At 49.0% G+C, this 21265-nt stretch overlaps 8 protein-coding genes across 9 annotated transcripts; 4 read left to right on the top strand and 4 right to left on the bottom strand.

Annotated features, from left to right (window-relative positions):
* The first annotated feature begins 63 nt into the window (after positions 1–63).
* On the top strand, positions 64–1031 carry LOC112347249 (peptide deformylase 1A, chloroplastic-like). The gene is made up of 4 exons (XM_024677869.1): positions 64–447; positions 506–553; positions 621–691; positions 755–1031. Exons 1-4 carry the CDS (start codon positions 106–108, stop codon positions 945–947), a joined length of 654 nt encoding a protein of 217 aa, XP_024533637.1. The 5' UTR covers positions 64–105; the 3' UTR covers positions 948–1031.
* Positions 715–2681, bottom strand: LOC9637254 (dehydrogenase/reductase SDR family member 12). The gene is made up of 11 exons (XM_002972868.2): positions 2580–2681; positions 2460–2521; positions 2280–2399; positions 2113–2212; positions 1974–2054; positions 1872–1921; positions 1654–1804; positions 1532–1588; positions 1361–1482; positions 1033–1312; positions 715–967 (listed from the first exon to the last, which is right to left on the bottom strand). Exons 1-10 carry the CDS (start codon positions 2592–2594, stop codon positions 1078–1080), a joined length of 993 nt encoding a protein of 330 aa, XP_002972914.1. The 5' UTR covers positions 2595–2681; the 3' UTR covers positions 715–967; positions 1033–1077.
* A 748-nt stretch (positions 2682–3429) lies between these two features.
* Positions 3430–7131, bottom strand: LOC9637255 (protein argonaute 1). Of its 2 annotated transcripts, XM_024677888.1 has the most exons (7): positions 7096–7131; positions 6701–7033; positions 6565–6651; positions 6460–6504; positions 6337–6402; positions 5061–6273; positions 3430–4994 (listed from the first exon to the last, which is right to left on the bottom strand). In XM_024677888.1, exons 2-7 carry the CDS (start codon positions 7023–7025, stop codon positions 3587–3589), a joined length of 3144 nt encoding a protein of 1047 aa, XP_024533656.1. In that variant the 5' UTR covers positions 7026–7033; positions 7096–7131; the 3' UTR covers positions 3430–3586. The 2 variants fall into 2 exon arrangements, with proteins under 2 accessions (XP_024533656.1, XP_024533657.1); XM_024677889.1 differs by lacking the exons at positions 6337–6402; positions 6460–6504.
* Positions 7132–7380: 249 nt separating this feature from the next.
* On the bottom strand, positions 7381–11804 carry LOC9637256 (translation initiation factor IF-2). Its single transcript, XM_002972870.2, has 11 exons — positions 9718–11804; positions 9615–9647; positions 9429–9542; positions 9217–9366; positions 8998–9159; positions 8786–8941; positions 8662–8727; positions 8365–8601; positions 8027–8302; positions 7776–7964; positions 7381–7713 (listed from the first exon to the last, which is right to left on the bottom strand). The coding sequence occupies exons 1-11, from the start codon at positions 11659–11661 to the stop codon at positions 7558–7560; spliced, it is 3483 nt and encodes a 1160-aa protein (XP_002972916.2). The 5' UTR covers positions 11662–11804; the 3' UTR covers positions 7381–7557.
* Positions 11805–11986: 182 nt separating this feature from the next.
* Positions 11987–12667, top strand: LOC112347262 (pentatricopeptide repeat-containing protein At3g26782, mitochondrial-like). The gene has a single exon (XM_024677892.1). The coding sequence runs from the start codon at positions 11987–11989 to the stop codon at positions 12665–12667; it is 681 nt and encodes a 226-aa protein (XP_024533660.1).
* Positions 12668–13831: 1164 nt separating this feature from the next.
* LOC9637257 lies at positions 13832–16010 on the top strand. Its single transcript, XM_024677818.1, has 6 exons — positions 13832–14452; positions 14502–14633; positions 14690–14817; positions 14868–15080; positions 15139–15298; positions 15359–16010. The coding sequence occupies exons 1-6, from the start codon at positions 14014–14016 to the stop codon at positions 15718–15720; spliced, it is 1434 nt and encodes a 477-aa protein (XP_024533586.1). The 5' UTR covers positions 13832–14013; the 3' UTR covers positions 15721–16010.
* Positions 16011–17115: 1105 nt separating this feature from the next.
* LOC9636504 (B3 domain-containing protein Os11g0197600) lies at positions 17116–18756 on the top strand. Its single transcript, XM_002972655.2, has 3 exons — positions 17116–17227; positions 17305–18120; positions 18199–18756. The coding sequence occupies exons 1-3, from the start codon at positions 17183–17185 to the stop codon at positions 18640–18642; spliced, it is 1305 nt and encodes a 434-aa protein (XP_002972701.1). The 5' UTR covers positions 17116–17182; the 3' UTR covers positions 18643–18756.
* Positions 18665–21252, bottom strand: LOC9636505. The gene is made up of 17 exons (XM_024677970.1): positions 21013–21252; positions 20892–20957; positions 20630–20800; positions 20501–20575; positions 20280–20430; positions 20158–20231; positions 20025–20098; positions 19847–19956; positions 19751–19788; positions 19576–19705; positions 19454–19525; positions 19354–19401; positions 19282–19310; positions 19083–19229; positions 18939–19010; positions 18744–18883; positions 18665–18700 (listed from the first exon to the last, which is right to left on the bottom strand). The coding sequence occupies exons 1-16, from the start codon at positions 21217–21219 to the stop codon at positions 18746–18748; spliced, it is 1602 nt and encodes a 533-aa protein (XP_024533738.1). The 5' UTR covers positions 21220–21252; the 3' UTR covers positions 18665–18700; positions 18744–18745.
* Positions 21253–21265: the final 13 nt, after the last annotated feature.

Raw genomic sequence — 21265 nt, forward strand, 5'->3', positions numbered from 1 at the left:
GTCTGGATCGCACACGTGGAAATGACCAGTAACTGAAAGACTCGATGCCACACGTTCTTCGTCTTCTCTCTTGGGTTTCTTTTTCTTTCCTTCTTCGCAGAAGAAATGCCCACTGCACGATCTTCCTCCCATGGCGCCGTCCAATTGGCAATGCCCAATGTGGTGGACATCTCGCCCTTCCGGAGCTTCCACTCGGCGGCGCAGCAATCCATTCCCTCCATCCCCGGGGGAAATTCGCGATCGCTGGGCCACAATCCAGGGCCCAATTGCTTCGCCCCACAGGTGCTCCAGGCTGGAGATCCACTGCTGAGCAAGCGCGCCGTGGAGGTCGCCCTGGATGCCATTGGGAGCTGCGCGATCGAGAAAGTGATCAATGATTTGGTCGCGGCGATGAGGAATTTGGGAGCGTCGGCCCTGTCAGCTCCTCAAATCGGTCAAGCCCTCCAGGTAACGAAAATTCCGCGTTTTGGGGCAAATTGGGATCACTACTATCGTGTTCGTCTAGATCATTGTTCTTGAGGATCCAACCATCCAACAGCCTTCCAAGCTCATGGTTCGTGAAAAACTCCTCTCTCCTTCTCTCGCTCGCATTAAAGTCCCATCTTCTTGAGTCCTCGCAGGTGATTATAAATCCAAAGCTCGTAGTGATCCATCCGGAAGAAACCGAGACGTCGCTGGAAGAGTGTCCAAGGTGAGTGAAACAACAAACTCAGAGAAGAAGAAAAAAAAACTATTTTTCTTGTCCTCTTTGCAGCGTCTGTGGCTACTGTGCTCTCGTCGAAAGATTCTCGAGAGTGAAAGCTACCGGATTGAACAGGAGGGGCGAGAAGATCCAGATTGACGCCAAAGGCTGGCTGGCTCGAGCACTTCAGCACGAAAGCGATCACTTGGAAGGCATTCTCTTCGTCGATAAGATGGTACCAAAATCCTTCCGGAGTATCTCGTAAAGAGAGCGCATGACACATTCCTGTAAATTGATTTGTAAATACTGTGTGATATGATTGTGTGAAATAAAGCAAAGCTCGTCAATACCTGACCATTGCGAAGGTCTTATTTTTCGGGGATCTTCTTCGTTCCTCAAGCGACGTTCTCTTCTCTGACTGGAGCGTCGAGGCCACAGATCTGACGGACTTTGGAGATGATTTTGGCGGCCAGCTGGGGTTTGTAGCCAGTTCCACACGCAGCCAGGTGCTTGGGAGCTAGTGCACGATCGAAGTAGAATTCGCCCGACTTTAGTTTGCTGTTTGGCTGGAGCGACAGCCACACTATTGTGTCAGCGCCTTGGTCGATAGTCCTGAGCTTGCCTTGGAATCTGCGGGATGGAGTCAGCTAAAGTTCGTCTCTTGATCGAGGAGCTTACTTCTCTCTAAATGACGAGAGGCTCTTTGCAACCCCTTCTGTGTCGACCCAGCCAGGATGCATCGTATAAAAGCCGACACCTTTGGATCCATACAACTTTGCCCAGTTTTCGGTCATTGCAATCTGAAAATCACGAAAGTAGTTTAGGCTTCCCAGAAAAACTCATGACTACCTGGAGTCTCTTGTTACGCGAATACTGGACAAGACCATTGAACTTGTCGTCTGAATACTGGGAAAGAACAACACACAAAGCCGATCAAGGGTCATAAAAAAGCGATAGGCTGAGCTGAATACCTGTAAATCTTCGGTGAGTGAACTTCCATACATGCCTCCAGACGATACAGTGACTACTCGCGACTCCGGAGCTGCTTTCTCAAGCGCAGGCATGAGAAGTTCCGTGAGAGTATACGAAGCAGCTATATTCACTGCAAAGTTCAACTCCAACCTGTAACAACAGTAGCAAGAATCGTCATCTACTCCAGCAACTAAAAGACCGAAGAAGAATCACTCACCCGTCTACTGTAGTCTTGCGTTCGTGTTCCATCAGCCCCGCATTGTTCACCTGTAAAGCCAAAGTCACAACATTGTTTCTCACACAAAAAAATCGCGTGTACCAAAACATAGAGCGGCCTGTCCATGCTGAGAAATCTCGTGGCCAGCTCCTTGACTTCTTTCAGAGAAGATAAATCACAAAGCTGGAGAGACAAGGAAATTGTTCTCCTTCATCGTAAAACAAAGAAAGAAACAACTCACCTCCAGCTCAACTTTGTCATTCCCAGTCTTTGACTTGATCTCCGAGACAGCTTTCTCGCCTTTCTCTTTGTTGCGACACACTAGAAAGACGTTCGCACCCCTGAAACACAAAAGAGAAAGAGTTCCTCGTTTCCTTGCTAGTAAGAGATCCAACGAATGCTTCAAACCTGGCAGCTAGAGCTTCCGCTGATGCAAATCCAATTCCTGTATTGGCCCCGGTGACCACACAGTTCTTCCCAGCCATATCCACATCCAAGTCCTCTTTCTTAAAACCGGCAGCATGCTTCCTGCAAGAAATCACGATCAATCACGGTGGAACACACCGAAGTATCACACAGGGAACTCACAGGAAGGCCGACCGAGTGAAGTGGAGCGTGCCATAGAGCGAGAATGCGAGCGTTCTGTAGGCCTGGAATCACAGATACATCAGAAAAATCGATTGCGCAGCGCCGGTGGAGCTAGCTTACCTCGACGATCCACATGATGATCTAGCGCCTGCGAGGAAGGAGTGGCTGCACTGATTTGTGGCAAGAGCCTCTTGACACGCCATTGCCACGCCATTCCTTTCCCTCTCATTAGATTAGGGCAAAGTGGTCAAACTGACGTTTACTTTATGGCCATGCATGGAAAAATTCAATGCTAGCTTTGTTCTAAGATGCTATGCCCATGGCTTTCAAGAGCCCTCTGAAATGGTCGCACAAGCTCTCCAAAGCTATGGTGGCCAATTCTGACGCTTAAGCCTTCGCGAATTCCTCGACCAAGCGATCATTCTCGCGTCCGTCCGTCCGCTATGACCACCCGATCTATAGCTATGATCTCACAACCAGAACTGGGCGGATTGGGTCATCAAGTTTTGCAAAGTATTTGGTGACGGTGCTCAGTGCAAGAAAGGGACGCTCTTGAGTTTCTCGTCACACACAAGCGTTTCACTATAGACTGAACTTCATCTCCACTTTGTTGGAAGTCTGGGGCTGCGTTCTTGCATTCAGCAAGTATGTTCTCTTGAAAACAGGAAGTTCAAAGTCTTGGCTTTGTAGCCACAAGACTTGGGAGGAGAATTCCATGCATCGCCACCTTGTTGGGCTCTTATCACACTAGTGTTACTATAGAAAAACTTTGTGTAGAGAACTTGGGCTTCTTGAGTACACTTCAGTCGGCACCAAGAACGAGCCAATTGGCAAACTTGAGAAGTCACCTTAGAGTTTATCTTATGTGTTAATATGAAATTAAGACCATAATTAATAAATTTCAAGCTTATTCCAAAGATTAACTCTTGGTATTAAAGGTGAAAGGGCCGATATATACAGTCATGCCCAGTTTTCACATTCCAACCCAAGATCTAACGTTGTATTGAAAAAAAGAAAAGAAAAGCCAAACTCGTGTCTCGTTAGAAGCCAGCTAAAACTCGCAAAATGAGAAATCTCGGAAGTAAAGGAAGAGAGAGAGAGAAACTGCAAACCCGGAAGAAGCTCTCTCAGCAGTAGTACATGTAGTCCCGGACTTCAGGAAGTACCTCAGGCAGCCTATACTCCGCGGCCGCAGCGCGAGCAGAAGAAGATCCAGCTCCAGCGGCAACACTGTCGACGTGGAGCCGAGACCGGTAGGCCACCAGGTGAGCGTAGTACGCCGGAGGTATCACCGAGACCGCCTTGGTACACCGGGCATAAGTGTAGCATAAGCTGTTGACGAGCGTCTGGAGCTGGTCGGCCGTGAAGCCATTCTGGTCGAGCAGGACGTGGTAGTGCGTCGGCCGGCTGGTTCCCTGGAGACCCCTGTGGCTGCAAAGGTAAAAGTCGAACTCTCGAGGATGGGTGATCTCCGTGTCCACAACGGTCCCCGGTCTCACGTTGTTGCTCACCACGTTACTGTCCGCCGGGAAGAACCTCGTGTGGTGACGCTTCTGGACGACCACGAAAGTTATCTGGGGACAGTAGTCGCCATTCGGCTGGAGGGTAAGGAACGCCCTCCGGATTGCCTGCACTTCGTTGTTCAGGACGTCGGAGAACTGGCCCTCGCTCACACCATCCCGGAAGAAGAGAAGCCTCTCCGGTTTGAGTCTGGTGTGAGTGAAAAACGCCCTCATGAGGTCGACCACCATGTCATGCAGGTGCTCGATCATCTCCACCCTGCCCCTCTGAGATCTCGCGCGAGCGAGATACTTGACCGCCGATGGCCAGTCCATGCTCGCCACCACCGCGGAGATGGAGGGACTCGTGTCGTCGCGAGCCATGGGATGAGAGACATCAGCTCCAAAGATGATTGTTGGATTGCCGAGAATCGATGGAACCATGAGTCGCAGATCCTGCGCCAGATCCATGTTCTGGCCTCCAACTTTGACGTTGATCTTCATCGCGAGGTTGGCCAGGTACTGTGACAAACTGTTGTACTCCTTCATCACATTTTTCTTAAGGCACACTTGCGTCACGAGCCCGAGCTCCGTCTCGCACAGCTTCTTCAGGTCCCCGTAAATCTGGTGCTTGGCGTCCATGAGACAAACTACCAGCTGAAGACCTTCCCCGGGCTTGCTTTTGCTGGCGTGATTCCTGACGGCATTCCGGAGTAGCGTATCATACTGCTCCAGCCGACCGCTGGAAGGAGGGATCACGGGAGGATCCATCTGAACTCCAACCGCCGCGCACCGCGTGATCAACTCACTGATGAAAGCATCCACGTCCTGTCTTGCTAATCTCGCGAAGTTGACGAGAGTCCAGCGGCGGATTACTCCCCCTCGAAGAAACCTAGACCGCATCATGTTCCAGCCGCCATCAGATGGCGTGATCCGGTTGCTGCTATACCTCAGACTCGGAGTTGGAAGAACCCTTGCGTGCAGAGACGTCATCGACTTAGCCACCTGAATTCCAAACTCCGCAGCATAATCATTCCTGGAAGCAAAAAAGACAAGCGTGTCAAGAACAAGAGCGCAGAACTTCATATGAAAGAAAACTTACCGCTGAAAGTCTTGAACATTGCTCATAAGAGTCTTTATGTTCTGCTCTCGAACAGCAGGAATCTGACACGTGAACCTCAGCATGTTTGTTGTCTGCCTCTCGTTGAGCTTTCCCTGATATTTCTGACCGGCAGCCAGCTTGCACACTTCCATAGGCAGATAAGTAGTTTTCCTTCCTTGCAACTCGAGGCAAGGCAACTCGGGATACTGGATCTTATGCTTGTACGTCGTCCAAAAGTAGTCCACAACCTTCACCTCCTGTCCAGAATCAGTTGTGAACGTCAACGCCTTTGTTGGCCGCAAAGACAGTCCCGAAATCCTGTATCTCCGAGGGATGTTCCTGTGCGTGACTTCGACCTTGAGCCGGTTCAAGAGATTTTTGGCCTTGGCTCGATCACCGTCCGACAAGCCTCGGCTTGGGTCGAAGTACGGGAGTGACTTCTTGAGGAACTCGAGAACTGGCAATGCCTCGTAAAATGCTGCTGCAGACAAATCGACGTTCAGCACGAGGCCTTGCATGGTTGGACGAACACTCTGGTAAAATCCTTTCCAGGCCTCAAAACCACCTTCTAGTGCCAGCCTCCCGAATGACGGATCGAAGAAGTTACGTCCACTGGGAACGTACGACTTCATGGGCCACTCTCTCAAAGCCACGTCCAAAGCTTGCAAGAACTCATACGGGGCTTGTAGGACCGCACCTCTGCCTTCGAGGAAGAGGTCCATTTGATACTGGTCCAGCTTCGCGGCAAACTTGATCGTGACTTTGAACTCGCGGGTCCTGCGCCCTTCTTCCTCTGCCGGCAACGTAACTTTGAAGTCCTTCTGCTCAAACGGAAGTGGCCCCGCCGTGTACAAGCTCTTGCTTCCATCGTAGACGGGAAGAAGGTTGTTTAGCTCTGAAGCCCGATACTGTGACACGAGCTGCCGCTCCAGAGCACGAGCAATCCCTTTCGAGCCAACAGCCGGATGAATGGATACGTCGTAGTGAAAGATGGGTCCATCTTTCACCTTCATCTTGAAGTGGTTCACTCTGATGGTAACCTTCTGTCCAACAGTTCCTCGATCAGGCCTTTTAGGAGGTGCAAGTGCTTTCGAGGAGGTAGGAACATCACCAGTGCTGCTGCTAGGAACGGGAGCACTCGGGCCAGCAGGAGTTTCCTTCACGTCCAAATCTTTTACTCGAGGAACCAGCGAGTCGGCACTAGCGCTCTGGCCTACAACAAAAGCAAACAAAAGATCACAACTTTGGCATGCCCGAGGGATGAAAATTTACGTACCAGATCCTCCAGGGACAGAGCTCTCGATGGTTTGAGGCCTAGGACCAGTCGAAGAAGATGCTCCTCCTACAGCAAGAAATTCAAGGAGTAAAGCTCCAGAAGAACAAAGAAAGAGATGCGTACCATGTCCTGCCTGGGATCCAGCAGCGCTCTGGTTGTAAGCCACTCCTACAACAAAAGCAAACAAAAGATCACAACTTTGGTATGCCCGAGGTACAAAAACGATACCAGATCCTCCAGGGACACGCTGAGACCCAGAACTATCGATGGTTTGAGGCCTAGGAACGTACGGAGCAGCCCCAGAAGATCCTCCTCCTACACAGCAAGTAGTAAAGCTCCAGAAGAACAAAGAAAAAGAGCGTACCGTATCCTCGGTGGGATCCAGCAGCGCTTTCGATGGTACGCGGCCGCTGCGAGGTCTCTGGAGGAATTTGTTGCTGCCGACGGCCGCCTAGTGGAGGGAAGGCCTCAATCGGAGCTTGAGAAGGACCACCTCCTCCAGCTCCAGCTCCACGCCCGCCGCCGCCCTCTCTTCCTCCTTGCCCGCGACCGTCGGGATTTCTCCCGCCTCTACCTCTACCTCTTCCCTGCTGAAATTCCTCTCCTTGACCACGCCATTCCTGCGATGGCGCCCGTCCATCGCCTCCTCCTCGTCCGCCGCCTCGCCCGCCTCCCCGCCGCGGTGGCATTGCTCCTCCTGTGACAGCAAAACCCCCGTTAGAACCTACAGCTCCAGTGGCATCGCCACGATCCTCACACCGCCGCCAAAGAATCGATCGCCTCGATCAAACCCGAGCGCGCGCCCTCTTCGATTCTCCAAGAACCCAAGCCTCTTTTAAGGGTAGAAAAAAGATGGTACATTTCGAATTCCAAGGTGTCAAAATCCCAAGCGTCAGTTCCTTGCTGATGTGGCGAAATCAGAAGCGTCCGCCGTGGCCCGCCAGATTTAAATACGAATCGTGATAAAGCTCGCGCTTTGAGATCGAATAAAGTGGCTCCGGACTAGCACTAACTAAGGAAGCTTGATTCTTAAGACAGAAGATCTGGAACGTCCATTGGCGTGCTCATCGCAGCCCTCGCATTTAAATGTTTGAAAAGTTACAAGAAATCGCGCGAAGCGATATCATCGATCTATTGGAAATGGCGGCAGCATTAAATCGATTCCACTGCGATTCGATCTCTTCGGATCCGATTCTTCCCTTCCTCTGCCACTCGATTCAATCATTTCTTCTCGCTGGCTAGAGCAGCCGCCACAGTCGCGGACGCGTCCTCGAGAGTTCGCTTCTTCTCCACTTTGTCGAATGCCTGTATGGTGTCGCCATCTTGCCACTCGTTGAAGCCATCCACGCCAACACCACACTCCAAACCAGCATCAACCTGGAAATCGAAGAAGGACCATGATCGAATTGGAAGTAGCGAGCAAAGAGAAACTTCGATACCTCCTTGGCGACGTCTTTTACTCGTCGAAGCGAGCTCAAACTCCCAGTGTGCACGGTTTTCTTCCCTCGCTTGACGTGAACACCGCAGCCTTTGGTCAGCTTTCCTTCCGTCACCATGCATCCCGCCACTCGTCCACTTCCACTCGTGAAAACCGCTCGAACCTCCGCTTTTCCAATCGGAACTTCCTCCTGCGATACAAGTGTGAGTGATGGGAGAATTCACGAGAGAGGAAATGGAAAGAACCATGTACCTGGATGGGCTTCAAGAGACCCTCCATTGCTTGCCTCATGTCATCTACTAATTCGTATATGACTTTGTACAAACGAATCTCAACGCCTTCGCTGTCAGCCTTGTCCCTCACCGTCGGCTGCGTGCGTACGTTGAAACCAATCACGATTGCTCCGCTCGCAATCGCCAAATCTATGTCACTGGCTGTTATATCGCCTGTGCCTTGCATCAAAAACCGAAGCTGGACAGTGTCCTGCGGCAAAACTTGGAGCGCCTCCCTGATGGCCTCCACAGTTCCCTGAGATCAAACAACACAAGCGTATGAAACGAGTGAACGAGCAAGGAAAACAATGCCGGTACCTGAACGTCAACTTTGAGAACAATGTTTAGCTGGTGTGACTCAACACCGGAGTCCTTTCCAGACGCTACAGCACTCGCAAGGTTCGCAAGGGTCACCTTTCCTTCGCTAGCTTGAGAGGCTAGACGAGAATCACGCATGCGTTCTGCGTATTCGGCAGCAGCGTCTCTAGCATCATCAATCGTGTCGCGGATTTCAAATTCGTATCCAGCAACTGGTACACTGCTCAGTCCAATCACCTGAGATAATCGCAGTCAGATGTCGATGCTAAAAGATCTTAAGCAAGAATCGAAGAAAACCTGCACTGCGGTTGATGGACCAGCCTCATTGACCGACTTCCCTTTTTCGTCAAACAATGCTCGCACCTGAAAACGAAAAAAATAAGAACGTTGTTCCGGTAGCTATGCTTGATTAGAAGTTTACCTTTCCATAGCTTTCACCACAGAGAACCACGTCTCCTTTGCTTAGTGTACCATTTTGCACGAGCAACGTAGCAACCGGTCCCCTTGCCTTGTCTAAGCTTGCTTCAATGATTGTGCCACTGGCCTCACGGTGAGGATTGGATCTTAAGTCTTGCAACTAGCGGGAAAGCAAGAAAACATGAGCTCCAAGCTACAAGTTTTACTGCACAGTACCTCGGCAACAAGCATGACCGTCTCCAGTAACGAATCAATGTTCTCTCCTGTAAGAGCACTAACCGAAACCATCTGCTCTTCTCCACCCCACTCTGGTGGAACTACACCCGCTTTTGCAAGCTCTTCCTTGACACGATCAACGTTTGCTCCCGGCTTGTCAATCTGCAACGAAAGGAAGAGTTTAGTCACAAGAACGATGATCTCATATACAAACAATACCTTGTTGATAGCTACGACAATTGGAACCCTGGCAGCTTTGGCGTGAGCGATTGCTTCCAAAGTCTGTGGACGGGTTCCATCATCTGCTGCTACCACGATAATTGCAATGTCTGTGATTCGTGCACCACGAGCTCGCATAGCACTGAAAGCCTGTTGACGAGAACAAGAAAGCCTTTAGCATTTCCAAAGAAGACGTAAAACACAATATGTACCTGATGCCCCGGTGTGTCAAGGAAAACACACGTTTGCTCCTCCCCATCGACTGTCACAGGCACTTGATATGCACCAATTGCTTGTGTGATTCCTCCAGCTTCTCCGGCAGCCACCTGAATCATGAATGCAGAGAACTTCTAACATGAGAAACCAAAAAGGAAAGAAAAGAAAGAAAAAAGAAATACCTTTGTCTTCCTGATGTAATCCAGCAACGAAGTCTGTAGCACAAAATAAAATCAAAGTGTCAAAAACAAAAAAGAAGATCGAAATCAAAGTTCTCGTAATTACCTTTCCATGATCAACATGTCCCATGACTGTTACCACTGGTGGACGTCTCTCCAGTGACTCCAAGTCTTCTTCGTCCAGGAACTCTTTCTGCTTCTTGGCCATGTCCTCGACTTTGACAGAGCCAGCTTCGATAACTTCCACTTCGTATTCATTGCACACAATTTTCACAGATTCTTCATCCAGCATCTGGTTGATCGTCACTGCTATTCCCTTCATGAACAAGACCTTGACAACAGCCGCTTCGTTGATAGCCAGCTTACTCGCCAAGTCTCCCACGGTCATTCCCTGCTTCCCCACCTCCAAAATCTCCACTTTCACCGGAGCCGAGGCCTTTGCAGCCTCTGCTCGCTCGGCTTTCCTTCTAGCTTTCGAGTACTTCCTGCCTTTGCGTGCCGGACTCACACCTGAAATGCTGATACCAATCTCTTCCGCGTCGTCCATGGCATTCTCGTCACGAGCAACGGTTCTGCGCTTAGCTCCATCCATCACTTCCGATCTTTTCCGCTTGTCATCCCTGGCCTTGTTCGCTAAACCCGGCTTCGATGATGGCGGACCTCCAGCTCCAGTGTCTTTGTCTTTGAGACCTGTCTGCTTCTTCGTTGCCTCGTCACTCTTTGTCGAAGAAGAGCGACCCGAAGGAGGAGGGGGAGGTGTAGCGCTCGGTTCCACCACCTTCCTGAAAGTATCCACTAATCTCGGTCCCTTGGGCGCCACCGGCGGTGCCGCTGGCTTTGGAGCAATCATCGGCTTCGTTGACATGAGAGGCTCTTTTCTCAAAACGGGCGGAGGTCGCATCAAAGGTGGCGAGCTGAGAATCGGAGTTCTTGGTGGTGCTGAAAGTCCAGGAGCTCTAGCCAGCGCTGGAGTTTGTGATGACGGAGAAACTCCTGGAGATGGAGCCGGAGCCGGAGCCGGAGCTTGTGACGACGGAGAAACTCCTGGAGATGGAGCCGGAGCTGGAGTTTGTGGCGACGAAGAAACTCCTGGAGGTGGAGCAGGAGCTGGAGTTTGGGACGACGAAGAAACTCTTGGAAATGGAGCCGCAGGAGGAGCTTGCTTCGACGCTGATACATCTGTCTGTGGAGGAGCCTTTGGTAAGTCTTGGCTTACCTTCACAGCGGTCGAGCTCTCTGGGGGCTTTGGAAAATTCGTTTGTGGGGGAGTCTTTGGAGCAACGGGCTTGCTCTTCACAGCGCTGCTGTTAGCACCATTTACCGGCGTCACGGGATCTCCTTTCTTCCACCTCGTCTGGAATCCACCTTGTTGTTGGAACGACGAAGAAGCACCCATCGTTCCTGGCTGCTGGAAGGATTGCTGCCTTCCCATCACCGGCCTAGAACTTGGCGAATTCGTGGGAGGAGAATTCGCCAGCCTCTCCGCGCTCTGTAACACTTTGTCCAAGTTTTGCATAGCTCCACCGCCATGGCCCTGCTGCGATGGCGCGGCAGAAGGAGCATTCTCCCTGGGCCGATAAACTTGCGCAAAGCTACCACTACTTCCACTTCCTGGCCTTCTCATCTGGTTGCTCGCAGCGCCTCCATTCGCAGGAGGAGGAGGTGGAGGAGGCATCATCACTGGCTTGGGCCGCGAGAGTGGGATCATCGGCTTTGGCGATGGCTTGAGCAGCGGCATACTCTCACCATCGCTCGCAGCTCCTGCGCTGGGCTTGGCCGATTTGCCACCGCCATCGTCGTCGGCGGCACTGGCGCCATCGGCATCCAACACCCGGACGCGCTCCTCGGCAAATGCCATGCATTTGGAATGCCTCCTGGAGCCGCCGCCTTGCCGGAGCCGCGATCTGAGCTGCGCGCCGGGGCTGGAGAGCCCGAAAATCGCCGAGGTGGATGCAGCCGCGCAGTCGGCATCGCCCCTGGGCCATCTCCAGCAAGAATTGTGAGGGCAGACGACGAGCTGCCCTCCCAGGGCACCCAATGCGGCGCTCATTCTTCCCGCAAATTCATCACAGCTGGAGGAGAGCCTCGCACCTTTGCCGCGTAGGGGTCGCCCCGGAGCATCCGGAAGAACCCTAAAACCCGGAGAGAGGATGTCTGTCGCGACGACGCCATAGCGCAATGTGGATACGCATACGTGGCACTAATGGAAGCCACAAACCCTATATACCCGATTCGAATATGGTCCAGCGGTCACAATAGAATATTCGCTAGAATGGAATTTGGTCAACGGTCACAATAAAATATTCGCTAGATTCGACTAGGGCTTTGATGCTCCAGAAATCGCATTCTAGAAATGGGCAGGAGCGTCCGAGAGGATGCGATCCACTGCGGCGCAGTGGAATCGGACAGCTATATCGCGAATGCGGTGCTGGGGATGTACGCCAAGTGCGGGAGCATGGGCGAGGCATCCAGGTGCGCCGGCGCGATCTGGTGTCGTGGAATTCTCTCATCGCGGGATTGCCGAGAATGGGCAATCGTCTCTCGCGTTGGATCTCTTCCAGCGGTGCCTCTGGCTTTCTTCCAGATCGCTTCACTTCCTCGCGGCATTGAAGGCGTGCTGTGCCTTGGGATCAAAGGAGGAATCCACCGCCGCGATGGGCAAAGCAAGATCTCTGGAGATCGTCATGGCGCTACACCGAGAAGCCTCGCGATTTGGCTGCGCGGACGACGTCCTCGTCGCCACCAGCCTGATTGACGCCTACGAAAAATCTGGCAGCATGGAAGATGCGCAGAGAGCTTTCGATCGAGTGCCTCACCGCAACGTCGTCTCGTGGACTGCTCTCATCGCCGGCCACGCTCCCAATCGAGATGGCGCTGCTGGGCTGCAAATCTTTCAGCGAATGGATCCTTGCTGCACTCCAAACTCTCACACTTTTGTGGCGGCCTTGGAGCTCTTGCTTGAGCATCGCCGAGAAGGAAGAAGAAGATCATGGGAAGATTATGATCAAGGTGGTGGCTCTAGAGACTGCTATGGCGATCCATTCTCGAGCAGCTAAACACCACCAAGCGTGCTTGTTCGTGGCCAATGCTATGATCGAAGTCTACTCCAAGTGTGGAAGCATGGACGATGCTCGTGGATGCCTTGCCGCGACGCGATCTAATCTCGTGGACGTCTCTCATGTCTGGATACGTCCACAACGGTGAGCCCGAGCTCGCCATAGCTCTCTTCGAGGACATGAAACAGGCCGGGAAGAAACTCCATGGCGAGATTTGCCGGAGAGGTGGAATCCAATCATCCTTGGCTCTGCTCGTAGCTCTCGTGGATTTCTACGGTCGATGCGGGAGCATAGGCGATGCCGAGCTCGTACTCTTGCAAGACTCCATCGCCAGTAGAGACATCGCCGTGTAGAACTCTCTCATGGCTGGATACAGTCGCCATGGAAACGGTTTCTAGAACTTTTCACCGATTGCAAGACGAGGGCCACAAGCCCGATGCTGCGACGTTTGTGGGAATTCTCGCGGCTTACAGCGGTGCCGGGCTGGTCGAAAGTGCGAAGACGTGTTTCCATGCCATGAAAATCTCGCTCGCCATCGTTGCGGTCCTGCATGACTTCATGAGCTCCAAGTGTTCTCTGCAATCCATTCCTAAAACCTCCGATCAAACAATTCCATTTCATCAGAACGGTTGAGCGTGCTGAGCTCAACCGTTATATTTGGGCATTTCAAATATAATGTCTTATAATCGATTTGAGCAGATGCCACTCATGGGCATATGCAATCCAAGCAACTGCCATCTCGAAGAACTGAAGCATGTCCTAGCATAGTTATGTAAATTCCAAATGAAGACATTCATTTTAAATAAACTGCTGCTTAAAACAATAGCAAAATAAATTTATATAGTTGATTAAAATAAGGCGAATCAATCATCCCGTCTTTTATCTTATCTACGATGCAAAAAAATGACAATTAAAAAAAAAAGGACATACCTTGTTCAGCCTATAAATTAACTAAAACCTAGCATAGCACGTTTTCTATAAAAAGGGCCTATTTTAGGGCGACGATTTTATAGATTGAAGATTGGCAGCGCTTAGGGTTCAACACCAGCACCGGGGGGGTGTTCTTTCTTGGATTCTAGTCGATCTCGGTTTCTTGATCTTGCTCCTTGCCTGATTCCTTAGTTGCTTCAGGTACCGCGAGATTTTCTTTGGTCATCTTTGGTACACCTTTGGTTGGCAACAAGTGCAGGCCCCAAGGCATCCAAGTGGGTTCTGCAAACCGCGCAGAAACTATTCAAGCCAGCATATTGGTCGGCAACAAGTGGAAGCGCCAAGGCATCCAAGTGCAAACTGCGCGGAAACTATTCAAGCCAGGATAGCCTTCTCTCATCGATTGTCAGGCAGAAATGAACCTCTGGAGAACAGCCCGTTGTGGTGGACTCACACTGGACAATGCGGATGTGGATGTGGGCACAGGAAATGATGCTGGGGATGTTGAGGATCTGGATGATGGAGTTTCACAGACTAATGATCCAGAAGGCAACACAGTAGCAGCTGCTGTTACTAGCCGTGACTGTCGTGAGTGGTCAATTTCTGATCTTTATCCAGAAAGGCTTATAATCAGCAAGGATTCTCAATATCCAGGCAAGTTCTCCCGTTTTTATGCATGTGATTGGAAGACAGGTCATATGTACCCTTTTTCTCCTGCTCAAGGAGAGCTCCCAAAACAAATTCCTTTGAGTCCTGATTGCAGTCCCACTACAAGGATGAAGCAACAAGTATACGTTGGGATTGAAAACATGAAAAGTACACACAGAGTTCTTTCAATCTTTCAAAATCACATTGGTGAGTGGTTTCATTTTTTATTTTTCTCTATTCTAAATTTGAGGTTCAGGGGATGAGGAAACCACAAACGGCACTGCTTTTGCAGTTTCACAGCATATGCTTCTAACAGCTGGCCATTTGGTCACTTTTAAAGATGGGAAGAACATGAAGTGGCAATTGAAGGAGGTGCTAGTTTATGCAGGTAAGTACACCACCACCAGATTGGATACCATAACTTGGACTAAAGTTTTTGAACAGGGGAATTTGTGCCCATTCAAAAAGTTCGTGAATTTGGTTTTCGCTGCACAGTTCAAGGAAATGCCACCTCTGTTTACAGTACCAGGAAGGAGTGCCCTGAATTTGGATCTGACATAGCATTTCTCAAAGTAAGGTGTGCTTCTTTTGATTTCAATTTACTAAAACATTTGTTTTGTAGGTGGAGGGAACGACTCTACCATGCTTTCTTTTACCTTCTTCGCCACAAAAGGACTTGCCTCTCACGGTATTTGGGTACCCTGATGCGGTTGGCTACTTAAGACGAGCAACACGAGAGTTAAAACAGAATGCTAATCCAGAAAATGGTGGGCTTTGGAGTGTCTATTGGCGAGTCCTGTGGGACAATATTCAGGAATGGACGGCACAATACGAGGTACTTAAATCTCATTAATGAAATTTGGTTTTTAACCTGGATTTTATTGGATTTATAGGGTGATTTAAAGCGTGCTGAAGAAACAGCTAAGAAATGGCTTCTTGAACAGTTTCAAACCGTTCTGCGAGGAATACCGGATGGGGCTCAATGTGTTTCTGCTGGATTTGTTGAAGCACTTACATCATGCTTTGTCGGTCATACTTGTCCCACCGTACCAGGTTGGTAGTTCTAGCTACATTACTTTTCTGAAATCTCAAATTTATGTTGTTTACAAACAGGTGTTTCCGGGGGTGCCGTTTCACCCATGGAAAGTCCAGGTTATTTCGTAGCAGCTCACGCTGGGGCCTTAGACATCAACCAAAACTGTGGAACGTCCACAGATAATCCAGCTTTCGTGGATCAGTATCTAAAATTTGTGTTGCAAGATCTTCCGACTCCAGAGTGGGCATTGTACACAAGGGCAGATTTCAGCATAAGGCCATTTCTCGCTTGGTTACACACTCATAAGGCGATGCTCCCTCCATCTTCTCCCTGGGTGAAGCATCTGCAGCAGCAGCTGATGGTTGTCCATGCTAGCGAGCAGCAGGTCGAGCGACCATCAAAAAGAAGAAAGTTAGAAGACACTCTGTTCAATAGATAGGAGGTCTCTCTCTTATGGAAGTAATGTAAGTCTGCGGGCCAGAGGAGTTGCACAGGTGTGCTTGCCTTGTCTACTGGCTGACGAGACTAGTGGAGAAGGTCAGGAAACCAAGCGGCATTGCGTGTGGCTGTCAGCCTGCGCTGAAGCGGCTGTGACAGTCTTGGGAATGAGGATTTTACGGCTGAGCAGATTCAGCTAGCTGCGATCCCGAAAGTTATGATTGTTGCATTATCAGTCCACCAGGATGTTCTTGCATGCCAGAACCACATTGGAGACGGCATTGGATTGCATGTCATTGTTCTTATGATGTCATTGGGTCTGTATTGGTTCCGGGGAGAATCCAGCTGCTGCGAAATCTTCCGCCCAGCAGGATGAGTCTGCGAAATTATCAAGGTTAGAAATTGGGAAACGAAAGCACAATATTTCGCTCAAAGAATCTACAATGATAATTGCTAAAATTTATTAAATATATGAATCATGGAAATTAGATGTTAGGAGATAAACTTTCATAGACATGAATATTAGCATCAGCCTCAGTGAGAATGAGAGGTTTATTTGATATTCACTTGGGAATCATCTTTTTTCTGATTTCTTTTGATGGAAAAGTTTCTTTTTGCTCAATTTCATATAGTAAGAAGATGAATAATCAAGTATCAATGCTACTTCTTTGCTCCAGTTTGGTATTTTTTAATTTTATTTTCTTTATTTATTATTGATAGAATAAATATCTCTTATATAATTTTTCATATTTTATATTTGTAGGTATCTTGATTCTTTGTTCATGACACACTTGCACACAATCAATGAATTTTAGAGCATGCTATTAAAACATATGTTTGAATACCAATCCTTTGATTTGTACTTTCTTTTTTATAATTCAATTGTTTAGTAATTTAACTTGGGTTTTAACAACTCTCTACAATCATTTTTTTTCTGGAATTATTATAATTGCAGTGTTATACTCTTTTGATCAATCTACACTACTTGGTTAAGGATTTCAAATATACACTGATTGGCAAACAATATCAAATGGTTTTTAGAGTTAACAATACATGAACATTAAATAACCAATTTGAAACATTTAATAAACTTTATAAATTTACTTTCAACACATTTATTTTCAGCACAAGTTTAGGTGAGCAAAACATCATTATTTACTTATTTCAACATTAGGAACTCTAAAGAATGTTTCAATAAATTATTCTAGCACCTACCTTGGGTGAGTGAGGAAAATATCCCATTTACTACATTTTTACTTTATGTCATCTTTTACCAGCTAATTAAAAAAAATTAAAACCTTTTTCAAGTATGTAAAAAATGTCAACACGTAGAATTCAAATAAAGAATATCAAAAAAGGGAAACTGAATACCCTAAAACTAATTTCACTATTTAAATTAGCTGCTTCGTTTAGGGCTCCTGGGAGGGATTTTTGCGAGGCTCCGACTTCTCCCAAGAAAGAAGATGTCCTTCGCCAAGACCGTGACGAGCTCGGACATGGCTGCCATGGTACTGCCTTCGTCTTCCTCTTCGCACCCCACATTGTATGAAATCTCTGTTTTGTTTGCTGTTTGTTTTGTTTCCAGGCGATCCCCGGGCCAGTCTATGAGAGGCACCGCAACGAAGCTTTCGGCGGCACCGTGGCTCTGGCGCATGGCGGCAGGGACTGGCAAGTCGACGCAAGCTCCGGATCCTTCACCACGGGCTGGAAGGAGTTTTGGCTCGGGAATGCGCTCAACGAGGGCGACTGCCTTGTCTTCCGTCATCAATCGGCCGGGCGCTTCGCCCTGGAGATCTTCGGCAGCGATGGATCGGCCAAGGAAGGAGGCGTGGGAGCTCCCGCCTATAAGAGCGCTTCCTCTTCCTCGGCGCTCAAGCGATCCAGAGACGATTTGCCAGCGGCGATGGAAGTGGTCGTCAAGGATTGCCTGGTTCATCTGGAGGACGGCTCCAGCTTGAAGTTCGTCGTCACCAAGATCCCGCCAGAGGATCCAGCAGGGGAGCCTTTCACTCCTCTAGTCTCTGCCGCCAAAGCTAGCGATGCTCTTCCGCGATCTTCCAGGATGACGAGGTCCTCCCAGAAGAGCGTTCCAGCAGCGAAAGCACCATCTCCAGATGCCAAAGATGACTCGCCTGCCCCAAAGAAGGCCAAGATCGATTCTCCAAAGAGGACGAGGAAGACGAGGAAGCAAGAGGAAGTCTCCAAGATGGAGTCATCCAGCGAGAAGAACAAGGAGCCCACCGCCAAGAGCAGTGGAAAGAAGAAGAAGAAGAATCAGGATGTTCCTTGTGACTCTCCGGCGCTCCTTCGAGCCGAGGCGTTCAAGGCTACCATTCCAAGCACCAATCCAAGCACCGCCATCGTGATGAAGAAGAGTTGCTTACATCCATGTTATTACTTGGTAAGAGATCTTTGGCTTGTTCTTACCATTTTGTATGTGATCCTGATCTCTCCTTTCTCTCTCTCTCTCTTCGCACAGACCATTCCAAAGGATTTTGCGGAGAAGCTCCCGCACGAGAACAAGATGCTGACTGTGGAGAGCAACGCGGTGAAAGAGCCGTGGGATGTGAAGTGGCTCGCGGCAAACCGAGCTTTCAGTGGCGGCTGGAACAAAGTCGCGCAGTTCTACAACCTGGAGCTCGACGATGCGTGCGTCCTGGAGGTGCTCAACAAAAGTGGGGTGAGGATCAGCGTTTTCAAGGCGGATGGAAGCTCAAGCGTGGCGGCGAATCAATCGGCTCCAGCGATTGCCAATGGAGAGATTGGTGGTGAAGTAGCAGAGGCAGGATTTGCGACTGTTGATGAAGGCGATGCCATCGCTGCAATGGAGAAGCTTTGCGGGGATGGCGGTGTGAAGGCGAAAGATGGTGGCGGTGAAAACGGAGATGGTGGTGACAACGAGAATGCAGGACAGGTGATTTAGATTTAGAGAAATTGAGTTTTTGTGACCAGCTTGACTGCCAACTTTGATTATTGAAACACTGCACACAATCTTTTAGATCATGAAATAAAAGAGTGGCTCACCGTCATCCGAGTACTTCCTGGATCCTGGCAATGAGCTCTTCTTTCTTCCCGCTAAGTTTGGCCTTTCTAGATCGAAGGAAGTTCTTCATCTCAGCCACGCTCAGGTCCTTGAGTTTTCCCTCTGCGTTTTTCTTCGTCACCTGTAAAGAAATCGAATCGTAAACAAGCTCAACGAAAACCAATGAGATTGCGTACCAGAGCGTCGTTGGTTTCGTTCTCAGGTTTCTTCTTCTTCTCGACGGCTGCGGCATGAACTTTCTTGGTGTTCTTCTCAAAAACAATACCAAGTAAGAGCACAATTCAGAAAGAAAGAACGAAAACACGAAAAAACGTCCTTACCTCTGCAGGCTTGATTCTTGAGACAGTAGACTCAGTTGTTCTTTTCTTCGTTGCCGCTTGCTGAGAATCTGTTTGGCTGTCTTGAACATTCGCAGGAGCCTTAAAGTCGAGAGACCTGTTTTTCATGCTTGATTCTTTCTTCGTCTCCTGTCGGCAGAGGTTGCATTGAGCGACTAACGAAATAAAAAAAGAAACTCACTGTCTGAGCCTTGCTCACTGTTGAATGACCTGAAACAACACTGGTCATCAACCAGGTTAGCCAAGTGAGTACCTCTTTTCAAGTTTGGAACTAGAAGCGTCCTCGTCACAGGCCTAGCAGCTTCAATTTGCTCGAGAACGTTAGCATGGCAGCAAGACAAGGTGGAACATACTTTCACATGATGCCTGTGAAACTTTAGCTGCTGGCTTTCCTACTTCAGTGGTTACTCTAGCACGGAGGGTCTCTGTAATAGAAAGGCAGATTATTCACCGGTAAAGTAGAGGAGGAGCTTACTGAGTAAATTATCCGGTTGCAAGGCAGAAATGGATGCAGTCTTCATGCCATTCAAGGAAATCCGTGGCGTATCTGGCAAACTCGCGGCTCTTGTCCATGGCAGCGAGGAGTTACTGTCGATTTCAAGCTCCTAGTAAACAGCTTAGAAACTCGAGCATAAATACTGCAGACATACCTTAAAATCGATTCTCCCAGAACAAAAGAAATCCCACGCTGACAATAAGCACACTCTGTGAGAATCTCGCAATGGCAAACAGCCACAGAGTCTCACCTGCAGCATCACTAAAAAAGTGCTGCAAAACACGTAGCATTAGAGAGCATCTGAGCGATGGCACTACAGGAAAGAAACCAGATTTTTTCATCACCAGGGACGATGGAAACCTGCACGTTGAGTACGAGCTATCAGAGTGTACATGTTATGCCATGTACATGTACATGCTGTTAATTACCATGAAAACTCGCCTGAGTCCAGTGAGAAGCATATTTTGACATAGTAGCAGTCTCCTGTAAATTGAAGTCCATTCTGAAGAAGCTTTTGCTATGTTGATACAGGCACATATTTGTCCAAGTAGTAAAAAGGACCTGCTTCTTCCACAATTGCTTGCGGAGCTCCATGTCGTCGTCATCGTTTAGACCACGCATTGTTTTGCAAAGTCCTGGAGGCACAAGAGTCTTAGCCTTCAAAAGAGCGCATATTCACTCACCCACAGCATAGCCGTTCCTCATATATGGAAGAACGCAGCACTCAAACTCGTTGATAGTTCTCTCGTCATCTTGCAGACAATACTCTTCTATCGAAAGAAACTCTTCTTGCTCGAATCGCTTCTTATAGGCCTCTGGCATGCCTTCCACTATCTGTGTTAACGCGGCACTAAAAAGATTAGAACATCCAATGAAGTTGAGAGAAACACGACTGCATGCATACCTTAGCGAAATGAATACTCGTCACGTCTGGTGACACGAGCAAAACTATATGGCCATTAGATTCGAGATGTACATCCTGGTCCAGGAGAAAGAAAAACTTAGCAGTGCCAATTCGTAAAGGATATCTTACCAGAGACACAGTTTCCAGTGGCAATCCTTCCTGAATAGTACCAAATACAAGTGAGCCTCCTCGCAAAAACGTCCACCCTTTTCTAACCAATGAAGAGACCAGTGAGTGACGAACAGCCTCTTGCAGAAGTAAGCCACTAGAGATTTCTTCGCCATCAAGCTCGAGCATCATCTGCGAGAGTTTCCCAAGATATAAGTTCTACAAATCCCAGATTGAGCAACACAGCAATCTCAACAGGTATAGATTCTTAAAATCCATGTACCTGTTGGTGCTCTAGCTTCACGCGTTCACGCCCGAGAAGAGAAGCAAATTTCTTATGCTTACTGCCCTGGGAAAGAGCAAGAAATCGATCGATGTCACTGATATATTCATGGATTTCTTACCTCGAAAACAACCGTGATGTTCTGGTCATCGAGAGAGAATGCCGCGCATTCATTCTCTCCGAGCAGCTGAGAAATCTCCACACAGATCGCGGCAGCCAGAGAAGCGCTCGGACTCTTGCGCGCCATGGAGATCTTCCTGAAGCCGCTGTCAAGAAGAAGCTGCGATCGGCCATAGAATGCGCAAGATCGAGGGAACAAATCGGCCATTTGGCGACCCTAGAAATTCCGAGTGTAGATGGATCAAAACCCTAAA

The sequence above is a fragment of the Selaginella moellendorffii genome, unplaced genomic scaffold (assembly GCF_000143415.4).
Source record: "Selaginella moellendorffii unplaced genomic scaffold, v1.0 SELMOscaffold_20, whole genome shotgun sequence".
Lineage (NCBI taxonomy): Eukaryota > Viridiplantae > Streptophyta > Lycopodiopsida > Selaginellales > Selaginellaceae > Selaginella > Selaginella moellendorffii.